The sequence below is a fragment of the Archocentrus centrarchus genome, chromosome 7 (assembly GCF_007364275.1).
Source record: "Archocentrus centrarchus isolate MPI-CPG fArcCen1 chromosome 7, fArcCen1, whole genome shotgun sequence".
Taxonomy (NCBI): domain Eukaryota; kingdom Metazoa; phylum Chordata; class Actinopteri; order Cichliformes; family Cichlidae; genus Archocentrus; species Archocentrus centrarchus.
The window spans coordinates 24323713-24340361 of record NC_044352.1 but is presented as its reverse complement, the minus strand read 5'-3'; the positions used below and the strand labels follow the sequence as shown (position 1 = coordinate 24340361).

Here is a 16649-nt window from a genome sequence, read left to right as displayed (position 1 = left end):
ACACGCACAGTGTCTTCCCGAGGGCCACTTTATATATATATATATATATATATATATATATATATATATATATATATATATATATATATATATATATATATATAGTCCCAATTGACAATAGATAATTAAAAAAAGGTGCTAGATTTGATCCTCCTTCGGCCCAAGCGAAATAGTTAGGATTCATGGTGTTTTGGTTGATGTAGTATTTGGGTGTCGCCCCTTGTCCATATTAAAATTTTCACCTTCAAATTTATAAAATAAAAACAAACAAAAAAACACACACACAAAAGTATAAGTAGGTTACTCAAATAAAAATAACATAGGCTATATATTGTGCATGGACTATGTCTGCTGTGGGCTAAGGCTTGTTCAAAAGGCAAATTATAAAATGTAGATTTGTTATTATTATTGTTAGCGGGCCTATTATTTGTATAGGCTATAGCCCTAGGAACCAGCCGTATAAAACAGACCATTAGGGTATCTAATCCACGACCTTGATCAACAATACGCCCCAAAAGACTTTAATATAGACTATGGATTTGTATTTAATTTTTTCCATTTTAGTACTCGTAACCCTTACTTTGGCATTTCTCAAGAAATCTCGGGTGTCATGTGAATAAGATCGTTGTAAAACCCAGCGTATTGGTCACATTTTGGAAGAAAAATACTCACAAATAAAATCCATATCACCATTTGTAATGTTTAAGCATTAATAGACGTGGGCCTACCTGAAGTTTACTCTTAATCCAGTCCAAACACCCAGGAAATATATTGTGTCCAGCAGCTGTCTGTTTATTAACGAACGTGCCGAGAGAGTGACCCTCCATAAAAAAAAAATAGCAACAAGAAAAAAAGGGAAAAAAATCGATCGAGTTAGGTTGATAACAATGACTGGAGTTGATTGACTTTTCTGAGAAGCAATATTAACCGGAAACAAGAGGAAAACTGATTTGCATGCTCTTCAGAAGTGTGATCTTGGCTGAGGGTGACCGAGGAGGAGGTGAAGCGTTTTTTGCGCTGGGAGAGCAGGGAGGCGGTAGCGCGGTTTAGCCGCACATAAGCGGGAAAGCTTTGGCTCAACGAGGGGATAATGCCGGTGGGGAATAATCATGAATTGAATTGCTTTTTACTTATACATCATGTTTGCATGTATATAACATAACCTGTGGAATATAATTAAGAATGAAACAAACTTGATGGGGACAGAGTTAAGACAATGAAAGAAAATAAAAATAAATCAAATTCTAAAATACTTTGGAAAAATTACAAGCTCATAACCCTGTGATGGAAAGATGTTGCTTATGGGTTTGCATTAATTTGGTACACAAACACACACGAACTGACAAGCGTGTATAAAACAAGACACAACACAGCGAAAAACTACATTTCCCAGAAGGCGATAAAATACTAACAGCAGACGCTGATTGGACAACAGTGGTATGTCGTCAAGCGTTAACACAAACAAACCAGCAGGAATTGAATCAACAGTGTTTGTACCCTAAGGCAGTCATGTGCAGAAAAAACTTTTCTGAAGGCTTTCTGGGACCTTTTAAGTTAATCGCCTAATCAATAACAGCAACATAATTAACGCTAGAAGTAAGTGTTTTCATTGAATGGGCATATTTGTACGCTTAGCTAACATTGTGTGCTTCGTTGTGACTAGCATTATGCTAGCCTTGAGCGAGCTCAGTGACAGCTAACTTTATCGTTATTATCTACTGCTTACTTCTCCTTATCCACTGACTAAATAATTTGGAAGCAACGACAACAGTGAAACACATTTTTCTAGACTTGCTTCATTCGTCGCGTTAGTTTGTTCCAGTTGTTAAGAGTTTGCTATGGTAAACTAAGCTAACTACCATTACGTCTTTGTTTGTGCTGATGCTCGGTTCTGAAAAGGAATAAGTCCGTTTTATGCGGCTAAGTAGTTTCCCCATAAATCGAGTTCTTTAGCTATAGAAAACATTTTTTTTCTTTTTGTATTTGCATGCCAATCGTTTAGCTATTAGTTGGGTCTATACCGCCATCACGTGTTGACACCTGCATACTACGTGAGTTGGCATGAGTGGTAAAAACTGTAAATCTTTTGCAGTTGTGAATATAAGATGAATTTCTCTGAGGTCTTCAAGCAGTCCAACCAGCTTTGTAAAGTTTCCCCGGATGGAAAGTATTTAGTAAGTGTTTGAATAATGCAATGTGTATTATTATCATCATCATTATTATTATTATTATCCATGGTAGTAGTAGTAGTAGTATTTTAATGATTTTCAACAGAAATAAATCGTTTCAATTTTTATTATTATGTTAACATTTCCACATGGATGAGATGGAAATAGGCCATTTCCTTTCTGATTTTTTTTCCTTTGGCTAAACTCCTCAGGCTTCATGTGTGCAGTACAGATTGGTGGTGCGAGATGTCAGCACCTTGCAGATCCTGCACCTGTACACCTGCCTGGACCAAATATCCCATATGGAGTGGTCATCTGACTCTCTCTTTATTCTGTGTGCTATGTACAAGAGAGGATTAGTACAGGTAGGTTGAGAGAAGAGTAGGATATTTGACCATTTAAGTGGTGTGAATAAATGTGATTATTCTGCTAGCTTAACACTGTTCTTGGTTATATGAATAATTAAAAATTACTTTGAATAATAAAGTGTTTACAGATCAGTAGAAACTGAATACTAAAATGATTAAATCTGTGTGGATTTTATTTGAATAGACTTTAAGTAAACTAATAATAGACCAATAATTGACCACATTCCCAGATTTATAAACTATATAATCAAATGCAGAAATGCTCCTTGAAAAAAAAAGCTCTATATCTTTAGTTGAAGTGTTTTGAGTTTGTACATTGTACTATAATATTTTTTTGAAGTCCCAGCCACATTTGTATATTATTTTAACAATAATTGCATTTTATTTTTTGCTATTCTTCAAGTGAATTTCCAATTTCCTTAACAGTAAAGTACAATACTGTATTGTATTGAGGGAACTGTATATAAATCAGCTCTTTTAACCTTAAATGTGTATACTAATTGAATACTTAATTTATGTGTGCATTGTTATTGCTACAGCTTTAATCAAACATGTAGACTGCACATTAGATTTAGAAATCTGAGACTCAGAGGCTGCAGCCTTCAATGAAACTCCTGATTTAACAGAACCCAAAAGTACAATAACGGTACAATAACGTTAATTTGCATCATCTTATGTTTCCTGTGTACATGCAACTCATTTCATTTGATGATTGAGAACAATTCTGTTTATTTCTACTGTGCCTTTTTTCTTCTTAGTTTTGGGTTGATCAGAAATATAATTTTTTTGAACCTAAATTGATGATCAAAAATTAATATTTATGGTGAAAAAAAGATGTCCTACTTTAGCATTTTTTTTTTTTTTTTTTTGGTTTAAAGTAACAGAACTGCAGTAATTATTGTTACTTAAGTAATGTCAGTTTCATGCACATCATAGCCCAAGTAGCTTACCTTTGAAAGGGTATCCAGCACCAGTCTTTCATGGTGCCTGATGCTTAAGTGTTTCTTACTGTTTGAAATCAAACTGAGAAAGTTACAGGATGTGTATTAAAGGTGTCATGAGTAATTGCCGATTGCTGTCCTGCTGTCGTTCTGTCTTCCCCCTGACTTTTTCTTCAGGTGTGGTCTCTTGAACAGCCGGACTGGCACTGTAAGATTGATGAGGGTTCAATAGGACTAGTCTCCTCACGCTGGAGTCCAGATGGACGTCACATTCTCAACACCACTGAGTTCCATGTAAGTGTGAAGTTGGTGTGTGTGTGTGTGTGTGTGTGTGTGTGTGTGTGTGTGTGTGTGTGTGTGTGTGTGTGTGTGTGTGTGTGTGTGTGTGTATTGATGCACATGGAAGTGTGTTTTATGCTTGTCTGGTTTCAACTGTTGCTGGCCTGCAAGGAAGGGGGACCTGAAAATAGCCAGACACCAGAGCCTTTCTTGACTGCCCCCTACACCCCCACCTGCTACATGTATTCAGCCTGATTTCATAGCCACCCTCCTGTTAGCGTCCTGTCATACATGGGCCTCAAGTACCTCTGGAGCATGGGTGTAATGTGTATGTGCCCTTCCGATGGCAGTCTAGTATTTTGTTTGACAGCAAGTCTGTTTAATGACGTTCTATTGGTCATAAAAATACAGCAACTGTAAACTTAACAACACGGATGGAATAAACATGAAAGCAGCCAAACCAGAAAAGCAGTACGGTGATCAGGCGCAATTTTAAAACTTCTAACAGGTTAAATAAATAATATTAATCATCGTATCACAGTGGAGTGTTCTGCTGGGTCCTGGCATTTATTTATTTACTTTTACAAGTACTGCCCAGAACAATAGCCAAGCAAGAATATGTCCATCTTATAAAATACAACACAACCAAAATGATGAAGATTTCCATCTGTGATGTTTTGTTTGACTATTAGTTGTACACTTGCAGCTGATTGTGGTGCATCCTGTAAACCTTGGGGCACACCAGATACTAGAATACATATTATCTGAAAATACTGCATGCTGCAGTTAGATGTAGTTCTCCACTTAAAATCATCAATGGTTGTGTGATTGGTGGACATTCCTTCACTCCACAAAAATTACCTCCTTTTGTGACAGGAGTACATATTTGATACCAGAAATAGCTTATTGTTGTTGGGGACAAGTACAGGAAAAGGTCATTAAGATGACGTCTTTCACATTTTGTTTCATTATTTTAAATATTTGAAATGTAAAGTAACCTGTATAGTTTACAGTCCAACTACCAAATGGCAACTGAGGACATGCTGAGTTAGTTTTTGCAAGTATATAAAACTAAATACAGTCCAAACAAATTATCTGTGCCTCCCAACCCCTCTTTTATATACTCTCAATAGTAAGCACATGCTGTAAGGGGTGTTGATATAACAGCTATCCTTGTGCCTTGTGGAATATGACGGAGGCACTGCGGTGGGCCACGTCTGCAGCGCTGAACCTGATTCCAAGAATCATTTGACAGGTGTTGTGGTCTAATACACAACTGTGTCTTGTCTGGAGTTTAGGGTGCAGGGAGTGCAAGTGTCTGTGGTATGTCTGCTTTGTTTGTTATGTGAATCTTATTAATGAATAAATAGTTTTTAAAAAAGGAATAGAATTTGAAAGGAATGCAGTTTTCTTCCCTAAAGAGCGATGACCTTTGTGTACAGCTTAATTGATAGATCTGAGTGCAGTCATGTTGTGTTTGAGCATGTGTGAGCAGATTTGAATGGTCAGTTTAAAGAGTTCTCATTTTCCTAATGTTTTTGTGTCAGTTGGATTGTGAACACATTCCACATAACCTCACTTAAATTGCTTGGTGTCAGTGCCTTTCTGTGATGATTATTGATCAACAGACAAATGATCTGCTTAATGTTTTGATGCTTATTTTCCATTTCCATGTCATTAACTTGTGATGTGTGGCTATTAGAAAATTATACTAATGTTGTAATTTCCTTTTATTCACTTTTCCCCTTTAATATGGAAGCGCTGCAAACAGGTTCTAGAAACCTTGAAAGCAATTGTTGAAGGTTACATCCTTCATGAGTACAAAATCACTCTCACTGCAGTGCTTGAACACATTGCCTGTTCACCTCATCTAACACTATGCAACTTTTCCCCCTTAAGATCAGTTTGCACTTACGAGAAGGCATCCAGTCTGTTCCAAGAGTGAATAAGAACAGGATGAAGCTACTGAGACAATTGATGTGACCAGTGCTGGATTTGAATGCAGTTGTTATTTTCAGTTCCCACACATCAGAAGGTTTATTGAAATATGTTCTCCTGTATTGATATTGTAGCTGGGATCGCTGTGGATCAGGTGGTAGAGGAGGTTGACCAGCATGCTTTGCAGTTTAGTCCCTGCTTCTTTTCATGCTGAAATTGGGCAAAGCACACTGAAGTGCCATTGGTGTGTTACTGTGTGTGTGTTGTGTAGTGAGTTGTAGAACCACTAAGGCTGAAAGTTGTTACGTGGTGTAGATGATTTATCCAGTGTTAACGCAGTCTGAGAATGGCGAATCAATAAATTAATGTTATAGCTTGCTGAAGAAATCATTCCACATCAGTGCTAAACAGCTCTGAACACACGTGTGAGCAGTTTTGAGTGGTCAGTAAACAGTCGAGCTGCAAGGCAAACAGATGCCATTGCTCTGCCAGTTGAGGAAAATGCTCTGCATGTCCTGTGTAAAGGAGAGGTGATATGATACTTTATGTGCTACATTTAATAGTCATTACTCAGTTTAAAAGGCCAATGTCAGACAGTTTACAGTGCCACTGTTGTGTGCACAATTGCAGCTGCTGTGACAGGTGAAGCTGTGGCTGAATATGGCTATTGTGTAAACTTGCTGCTGAGGTAACACCGTGATTTAATCATTGACAGAAAACCAGGTATTTTTAAAGTCATTAGTGTATAATTTTGTTCATATAAACATTTCATCTTTGCAGTTATTCATTCATAAACCTGCAGTTACTCAATTCTCTAATAACTGTCTAAATGTAAGTAGGTTTAATTACTGCTTACTGATCATCCTTTTGTGGTGCAGGTTTAAAAATCTATTTATTTAACAGAGGAATATTAGGAATTTGTTATGCCATTGCCAGAGAGCCCACTGAACTTACCTTCACCCCAGCCCAAGATTTCATTAAGGCTGTGCCAGACGGGTGTTCGTGTCAGGCTTAAATTTCAACGCACTCATAAACAGCCTGCTATATTAACTTGTTTAGGGACAGCTGCCTGTGGCGTGGATCATTCCTCTGTGTATCTGTTTGTCTATCTATGTATCAATAAATCTGCTTAGTTGTGTCTGTGTCTGGCTGTCTTAGTGGGGTTTTTTTAAACAAACTGGAATATCTAATTTCTACATCACAGTTGTCATTGTGGCTGTACTAAAGTGACAATATATTCTGTCTAGTGCAAACAAAGGCTTTAGAAGAAGCCCAAGACATACTTGAAGTGAGAACCACTATTATGCCTGCTAGAAATGTTGTGAAATGAAGAACTTTAAAGGCTTCAAGATGCATTGGCTTTCAGCTACTTTGCTTTTTGTTTTAAAAACAGCTGCCAGAAATGTAATAGAAAGTCACATTGCTAAAACTTAACCCGTGTATTGTGAGACTTCACGGAACTCGTCTCCTGTTTGGATTCCATTCATTTATCTTAGGACCTCACAAAATGCCACTCACACATCCACGTTAATCCTCCTTTACTAACTGAGGGTGGAAAAACTCCAGCCAAGGACATTGCTGAGCTTGACTTGTCTAATGGTTTTTACATTGTTGGGATCAGATTAGCCTTTGAATTCTTCACTGGTACAGCTGGAGCCCTGCTAACGTGTAGCATTGTTGGCAGCAATGTGGCACTGTTGCCAGCAATGCTACTGGACTGAACTGTAAATGTAGGGAGCCTATGCAACACAGCAGGGGACAATAGCTCACCCATGCTCTATGTGGGCCATGAAAGGGTCCTGTTCCTTGGTAGCATCATGAGGCTGTAACAGGAGCAATAGGCTATATTGGTTTGAGATAGCTTCCTATGTGGAATGCCTACAAGCTAATCCTCTGCTGACAGATAGGCCTATATGGCATCAAATGCACTCAGCCATTCTCTCACACTCGCTTAGGCGCGCAACAAGAATGGCTGATGGGTAAGTTTTATTCCAGATTGCTGTCAGTAACTGTAGTATTCACATTCTTGTAGTTATCATATTGCCCACAGGTTGTCCTGATGGGAAGATCCCCTAATTCTGTTCTTGTTTCTTTATTTGTTTACCTGTTAATACATTTTACATGGATTTAGTGGTAGAAATTGCCTTATTATAATATGTCACGAATAGAATTTCTTCCACGTTTTTAGCATATTCTCCTGGGGATTTTGGAAAAACATTTTACGCTGATTAATAAACAACAGCTGTTTTAGTATTTTGGTCTTTATACACCACTCCTGAGTCCCAAGCCCCCAGTCCTAAGTTTCTGCTCACCTTTGCTGAGGATGCTTCATCTAAAGGGTAATTTTACCACATAAGAGTCTCACTCTACATGGAAAAGTATTTCTCACCTATTTTCCTTGTGCTAACCTTCCTCCAGCAAGTTTAAAATTACACTGCCTTTGGGCCTTGATCTCCCAGCACCCCTTATGTGGTGGATTCAGGCTATCTAAGAAGTGTAAGTCTGTTTGTGTTTGAGTGCTGTTGGTATTGGTTCCCATGGCACCATGTCTGAGGGGGATGTCCAGGAAGCGTGCGGTGTGGTGTTATTACAGGGCTTACACAGCTGGATGTCTTGACCAAACATGCGGGTCAACACTTCAGTCCAGTCAGGTGACAGACTTGGGCTGGTTCAAATATCTGTCTGGACACTCTGATGAAAGCCTTCTCACTTCATGAGTTTTAACTCTGCCCATTCTCAAATGCTAATTACAGCTTTAAGAGTAACCAACCTTTTACTGCCAAAAATACAGTATTATTTGAAGAATAACTTATTGCTTTTATTTCTACCCAGATTATCTGACTGTGATAAAACTGTTAATTACCAGAGTGTAAAAATGTTTTACTTTAAAAACCTTAAACTTTACAAATATGTCCTTGCAGTTTCAATGCAGAGTAATAATAGAATATATTATTAATATGCTGTTCTGTGCCATGATCCATAATGGCTAAAACTGTAATTCAGAATTTTGCTCCACATATAATTTGTCATTTCTGTTTAAATAAATTTAACTGTACAAGTACGGCTGGGCAAAATTAACTGAAAAAAATGTTTTTTTTCTTTTTCAGTTTTAATGAAGGATTCAAAAGTCATATTTTTTGTGCAAAAACTCAAGATACTACATAAATGGTGATTCATCTGCTTTTCCTGCTGAGCCCATAATCTTTACATTGAAGAAATATCATGAAACTCACTTCTAGGATCCAGGAGATTTACAGAGTTGTTGTTGCATTGGTACATTATACCATAGTGGACACTGGTAAAAAAATTTGGCAACATGGCTGAGTTCTGCTACTGAATCTAACTTCACAAATCAAATTGTGAACACCTTAACACATAGGCCATACAAACCACAGATTCTGTAACAGTGTCCCAGGGGACTTCTGGTGCTCCTTCTTTGAAGGTCAAGATACTGCATGTCATACTCCTTGTGTCAGGATATCTGTCATGGTTGGCCACTTGCTTTTGTTGGCATGAATCTTGCTCTAGTGAGGCTGCTGGGTATTTAAGTGAGTGCTGTCAAAATGCAGAATTAACACATGTGGTCTCTTTGTTATGCCGGCTTGTGGTCATATAGCTGCCTCTCATTTGTGGCAATGCACACAACTTGCTGTCAATTTGTCACACTTGTAGCAAACATGTCTAACATTACACGTTGGCTGCTAAATTAACTGGTCCTATTCTTGCTAAGTGTTGAGATGTTGTTTTGTATCTGTTAATTTTATGTGCTCAAGTCTTAATTTAAACAGGGTAACTCCTTTCGGTCCCTCTCAGTGGCTGCAGCTCTTAATTATATGTGGTCATTCCCTGTGGAAACACACCAATTGACAACACTCCAGACACTTGGCCTTTCCAGGCCATCATCTAATGATAGATTGATTCTGTGTCAGTGTCTCAAACTCTCACAGAGATCTGCCCCTCCAAAGACATGAGACGGTCTTCCCACAGCTGTTAAAGTGCATGATGGGAAATACAGTCTGGATTTGCAAAGCTGATCTGTAGGTGTAGGCTAGTGTTCTGGTTGACTGACCTCATATTATGTCTATTGACACCCACTAGCCATATACATGTAACACTTAATAAATTAAAGTATAACTTATCACTTCATTTTCTTATTGAGGACCAACGGTTAAACAGATCAAATGTGTCATTGCAGTTAAAGAGATGGATGTATTTACATCCTTTCTGTTGCCTGGCAGAATGATGTTTGTCATCATTTAACTTGATGATACGTGCTTTACTTTCTTTTCTCTATTGCGGTTACAGCTGAGAATCACCGTCTGGTCACTGTGCACCAAAGCTGTATCTTACATCAAGTATCCCAAAGCATGTCAGAAAGGTGAGTATGAAAATGATATGAGTGTATGCGTACTACCAGAGCACCTGAGGACACGGCCAGCAGTCTGAATGCCTTGGCGTTCCCCATGAATCACATGCCGTTCTTTACCTTGTGGCACCACCCAAGGATATGAGTCCATAACTATGGTCCTCTCTGCTGACAGCTGTGCCTCTCTTCAGTAAATGGGGCATGCTTTTCATAACAGGCCTGTCAACAACTAGTGGAAAAATGATTGTCTCTGACTCTCCCCATTTTCCACATGTAATACCATGCCCTTCTGCAACCTGTGTATCTTCAGCGCTGTCATATAAATAATATTGCCATGATAGTTGAATACCAGACTTGATGGTGCCAAAGAATTAAATAATGAGAACCAGATTAGGCCATGTATTCTATGAACAGAATGGACAGTTGTCTTTTTTCCTAGCCTGTACCTGAACATGTTTTGATGAAAGATGAAATTCTTTTTAAATTGGTTCTGTTATTCTGCTGCTGTGACTAAATATGATCATACAAATCAGCTGTTAATTATGATGGAAAAGCCATTATTGTATGTGTCATTGGTGCTCAAATTGTTAATTTATACGGGCTCTACTGTCCCTTTTGATAGTGAGCAGTTATAGGAACATAAAATGTCATTTTAGAGTTGTTTTCCTCATTTTTTTTTTACTTTATTTCTGGACTCTGCAAATTCCCTGTTGATCTTCCATAGAAAACCTTTGTATACCCACAGGTATAGATTTCAGCAGAGATGGGTGCTATATGGCCTTGGCTGAACGCCGTGACTGCAAAGACTTTGTTAGTATATTTGTGTGTGACGACTGGCATTTACTCAGGGTAAGTAAAACGTAGCATTTTATTTTGGTTTTATGGCCATTTAAATGCATTTAAGATTTGAGTAAGACAGATACGCGACAGTGGAAGAGACCTTAATTTAGATTGCCAAAAAGATATACACTTACTAAACAAACATTATGACCACCTTTTGTCATGGGCCAGAGTCCTTTGCCCAGCATTTTGTGTTTTGTTCTTTTAGGTTCTGTTTTCATTTGAGATTCTTCTGTTGTGTTACAGTTTTCATATGTTTTGATGCTTATAGGTTATAGGTCCTGTGATTAGTTAGTTATTTATATTAAATCCATGTTCCCTGTGTTGTTCCCCGCATCTTTGTACTCCAGTTTCTGTCCTGTCCCTCTGTGTCTAAGTCCCTTGCCTCTTGTCTTTTTGTATTCAGTTTTATTCCCAGTGTTGTCTTGCGTCTGTCTTAGTTGTCAGTTGTTTCCTGTTTTACTTTGTTAGTCTTGTCTGCCTTGTATTTAGTTTACTTCCTGGCCCTGTCTTGTTTAATTATTCCCAGCCGTGTCTCCACCTTTTGCTGATCCTCTCGTTATCCTGTGTCTGTATTTAAGTCCTCAGTCTGTGTCAGGTCTTTGTCGTGTCATTGTCATGTTTACCTTGTTGTGTGTCACCCTGCTACTTAGTTTTGTATTTAGTTCTGGCACCTGTCCAGCTCCAGTGTAGCTGAGTTTATTGTTTCTTGTCACTCCTTAATAAATCACCTTTTAGTGATGGGAATTCTGGCTCTTTTTTGGCTTGGCTCACTAAAAAGAGCCGGCTCTTTCAGCTCCCAAGTGGCTCCTCAGATTTTATTTTAAAAAATGTGTAAAATGAATTACCAATGTAAAATCATACGTTATATCCCATGTTTATTTATATACTCAACATAGAATAGAGTGCTCCAAATATAAATTATAAAAAGCAAAAACTGGCACTCAGAAAAACCTATGAGGGGGTTGATCCTGTTTCTCCTTCCTGATATGACCTGCCCTGTTTTGTTCTTCTAATTGCACTGATGGATGAACAGTTCTTATATGTCTGTGCAGGTTGTTTTTGGAGCCTGATGGATACGAAATTCTAACTTTGCACAGTCTACACTCTGCCTATCACATTAAAATGTGTCCAAACTTTACTAGGTTTTCTGCCACTCATTTTCCTCACCGTGCCCGCATGTAGCCTCTATGTAAAGTGCAACTTCCTCTAGCTTTTGCTTTTTCTAATGAGTTTCTTTTTGTCTTTTTATATTGTCCTAGATTTGAGGAAGAATTAAGGTTAAGATATTTATATTTTTCTATAAATGTCTTCATTTCATTTAATGTCACTTTTTTTCACAGCATTTTGAGACTGAGACACAGGACCTGGTGGGATTGGAGTGGTCTCCAAATGGCTGTGTACTAGCAGTATGGGACAGCTGTCTAGAGGTTACTCAGTTTACCTTGTACACTAACGATCCACCAATACAATGTCATAGATTGTTTATCTCACTTAAACTTGGGCCTGGCTCCAGTAGATCAGCTTGTAAAGTGAACCCTGGCAAGAATGGTCAGTTTATAGTTAAAAACTCCAATATAGGAAGACAGTAAACAAAAAGGTCAATATTAAATTAGAAAACTGCATTTTTTATAGTTTAAATTTTGAGACATGTTTGATGTATTATGCAGGATAAGACACATTTGTCTTGACCCCTCAGGGTACAAGAGTCTAACAATATAGGAAACTGTAAAAAAAACAAACCCACAAACTGATAATACAAGATACCCTGTAGTTCACACACACACAGCATAACAAACTTAGAGATTTGTAATGCATAATAAGTTGAAGGGGATTCAAGCATAAGAAAATGTTCTTAAATTTAACAATAAAGCACACTGACGTGTGTATCTGTGTTTTTTCTTACTTCTGCACATAAGTGCTTGCAACAGACTAAAATAACTATTACTAATATTGTTGTGTATGTATCCTCACAGTATAAGGTGTTGCTGTACTCTTTGGATGGCCGGTTGCTGTCAACCTACAGTGCCTATGAGTGGTCGCTGGGAGTCAAGTCAGTGTCCTGGAGTCCCAGCAGCCAGCTCCTTGCAGTTGGCAGCTATGATGAAAAAGTATGGACAGTGTAAAAAAAAAAAAAAAAAAATATGATTGCCTTTTTTTTTTGGTTTGTTTTTTTTTTGGGGGGGGGGGGGGGGGGGGGGGGGGGGGGGGCTCCCATTTTTAGCTCAGCTGTTTCGACTGTTCAGCCTTGGCAGCAGCGTCTGTTCCACAAAACTTTAACATTGGCTGTAACTCGAACCATGTGACCTAGGATGTTCAAATTCATACCATAGATGCATCTACTAATAATCTCGTACAGCTTCAAATGGCACTTCACATACTTCTTCACTGACTACTAAAACACCCCCCCCCCCACCCCCGTTACAACTACAAAACAGCCGAGCATTGGCACCCGCTCAGCTGTGCTCTTGTTCAATATGAAGTCTTCCATATCACAAATTATATGTTCATCGGGAGTCACAAAAAGGCTTCCTAACTTTCTTCGCATGCGGCATTGCTCATTACGACCCATAAACAGACACTGATGTGCACAATTCCTGGAGTTCTCATTTAAAATTTTTTTTTCTTTTCTGCAAATAATGAAATGTTTCAGATGTATTTTTGTATCTTGAGAAGAATGTGTTGTGTGCAATTTTCAGTATTAGTAAAAGTAAGACATTTATACCTCTGTATCAGGTGCGCATCATCAATCATATCACATGGAAGAAAATCGCACAGTTTGAGCACCCTGCAACAGTTGACAACACAAAAGCTGTGAGTATTCAGCCTTTTTGATGAGCCTGGACGGCATTGTTTGTTTACCATTTATTTACTTCTTGTTGTGGTTGTAGACTGTGTATAAAGAGGTAGAGAGAAGGCCAGCTGTTGGCACTGACGAAGTGTCTCTGCACAACATCACTGCCGGCACTACACTCTTCAACACGCAGAGCAAATGTATGTAAGCAGTATTCATCTTTAAAGTGATATTTGATTAAAATTACTAAGGTCAAGTAACCAATTTTGTCTCCTTATAAACTCTTTTATTGTTGCCTCATCTAGATGAGATATGCTCACTGCCAGTCCAAATTCCTGTGGTCAAACCGGACCCAGACCGAGCCAACCCCAAGATTGGTATCTCTGCTTTAGCGTTCAGCTCTGACAGCCGCTATCTCGCCACCAAAAATGGTAAGACTTCACAACTTTTCTCTTTCACCTCCTTGTTAAATCCAGAGCACTTTACAGTCATCATGTATAATGAATCATTTCTGTGGACTGCTTTTTATCTTGACCTGCACAACATAACCTACGCCCACTTAGGGTCTTAATTCAGTAGTGTTGAAAGTCCCAAAATGCCTCTTAATGTCAAAGCCAAGAGTTCAGTGCAGAACTGAAAAACGGATTTCAAAAGTCAATATTTCTAAAGAACTCCAGTGTCATCAGTTCAAACAACTATACAGGTACAAGTTATTGGAAAGTGTAGCCGCTTTGCCAAGGTCTTCAAAAAAAAAAAAAAAAACAAGCAAATTTTCTATCAAAACAAGTTTTCTATCAAATTTGATTTGACATTCATGCCTGTGACCAATGTGTGTGAACTTTTTATTGCAGCTGTTAATTAAAAACTACAAAACAACAGCTTTTTTTGTTAGCTTTTTTGTTAGCAAATATGACACTAGTATTTGCTCTGGGATTGGCTTTGAATGCGTATCGGATTTTTCTTTTTTTCACTGCAGACAATATGGCCAGTGCTGTTTGGGTGTGGGACATGCAGAAGATGAGCCTGGAGGCTGTGCTGGAGCAGACATCAGCTGTACGATGCTTTCAGTGGGACCCCTGTCGTCCCCGGTTGGCACTGTGTACTGGCAGCACCAAGCTCTATCTCTGGTCCCCAGGAGGCTGTGTTGCCGTTCAGGTGCCTGCTGAAGGTAACTTGCTTGGGCTCTAAAAATTGGAATTTTCAAGTAGTAGCAGGAGTACAAAGGTTATTTACATTGTTCTCAGATATAGGAATGGATTGTTTTTTTTCTCTCCAGATAAAATCTTAAACACTGATATCATGAAATAGGACTTTAGATTGATATCAAAAGTGTTGTTGTTTTATCTTTATTCTCAAATTGTTCAAAACAAATCTAGTTAACCCTAAAATCTGCACTTTAACATTTAGCCATTGAGGGCATGAGTGTTGAGTTCAGTTAGAAATTTAAATGCTCTTACATCTTAGTGGACTCAACCATTTAAAAAAAGATAGACATGATGTCTGGGCGCCTAGGTGGCTTAGTGGTAAAACCGGTGACCACATACACATGCCGCGTTGCAGTGCGGGCAGCGCGGGTTCGTGTCCCGGCCTGTCGCCAGTTTGCCCGTGTGTGTTCCCCCGTATCTTTCCCCCATTTCCTGTCTCTCTCCACTGTCGATAAAAGCCGCTGTGGCCAAAAAAAACAAAACAAAACAAAAAAGAAACCCGCATGAAGGCCACCGGATGAGGATAGCTGTGGTTTCGGTCCTGTAGATGTTTATGGAAACATCATTTCTCTATCTTAACCGCTGTAAACACTTTCTAGTTTATGGTCTCATTCACTTATTTTAAGACATATTGAATTAAAAAAAAGAATCTCTTTTGCAAATTTTGGTCACACACTGTTTCAAAGAGGAGGATTATTTATGGTAGGCTCATTTGCTAAAGACTTGTGATTGACAAGTCAGTAAGCCAGTGAGCAAGCAGAGTCAGACTCACCCGTCCTTGTCAGATCTTTTTTTTTTTTTTTATTTTTTTTTCCAAAACAGAGATTGCAACAGTGAAAATGCTCAAGGCTTTGTTCACTTTTTATACTGTCTATGGTTGTAAGACTGTGTTGGTTTTTTTGTTGTTGTTTGTTTAATTTGAAAATAGAAACACTTTGCTCTCAGTATTTACATTCAGGATGCTCCTCTCTGTTGCTTCTCTTCATTTTGTTTTAACCTGAAAGATGGCTTTATTTTACTTATTCTTTACTTTGAAAATATCATTGCACAAGGGTGGTGTGTGTGTATTCTTAAGATAATGATTTCTTTCAGTTTGAGCTTGTCATCACTGTTTCCCCTCTTTTGTTCCTGCCAGGTGGTTTTCAAGTTCACTCTCTGAACTGGCACTGCAGCGGCAGCTCTTTGATACTGCTCGGAAAGGAGCAGCTGTGTTTGTGCTACATGGACTCTGATGAGGAAGACAAGTAAAGCACACAAAAATAAGAATAACTGGGAATCACCCAGTTCAGGCATATTTTGTCGTACACACGTGCTGAATTGATGAGCAGTGAAAACACTCCTGAAAACATCAGCTTTCATATGCTGGACTGTAGCTGCTCTTTAGGCCCTCACTGTGGGTTACTGCGATGTTTATGTCCTTGAATGAAAACCTTGAATCCTCCTGATAAATATGTACTGAAGCACTAGTTACAAACACTGTGAGAATATGAAAGTTTACAGTTTTCTATAGATTTCACTGTAGTCTTAGCGCTACGATTTCCTGTGTATTACCTTGAAGTTTTATATTTGTTCTAAATAAACTTTCATAAATAATGTCGCTTAAGACAATTTACTATAATGTGTTCAGCTTTTCATCAAAATAGTTTGTTTTAGAAACGTCATGTTACTGAAAACAGTATCTTTGTTGCAGTTAAGATATCAAGAAAAAATACATTCGCACTATTGACACGAGCAAAGACACGAGACAGTT

The 16649-nt window shown here is 38.3% G+C and overlaps 1 protein-coding gene across 1 annotated transcript; it reads left to right on the top strand.

Moving 5' to 3' along the window:
• The first annotated feature begins 1445 nt into the window (after nucleotides 1-1445).
• Nucleotides 1446-16449, top strand: wrap73 (WD repeat containing, antisense to TP73). The gene is made up of 13 exons (XM_030733499.1): nucleotides 1446-1596; nucleotides 2093-2174; nucleotides 2381-2533; nucleotides 3655-3771; nucleotides 10000-10072; nucleotides 10806-10909; nucleotides 12244-12330; nucleotides 12877-13011; nucleotides 13637-13714; nucleotides 13792-13894; nucleotides 14000-14125; nucleotides 14671-14862; nucleotides 16035-16449. The coding sequence occupies exons 2-13, from the start codon at nucleotides 2106-2108 to the stop codon at nucleotides 16145-16147; spliced, it is 1350 nt and encodes a 449-aa protein (XP_030589359.1). The 5' UTR covers nucleotides 1446-1596; nucleotides 2093-2105; the 3' UTR covers nucleotides 16148-16449.
• The last annotated feature ends 200 nt before the right edge of the window (nucleotides 16450-16649 follow it).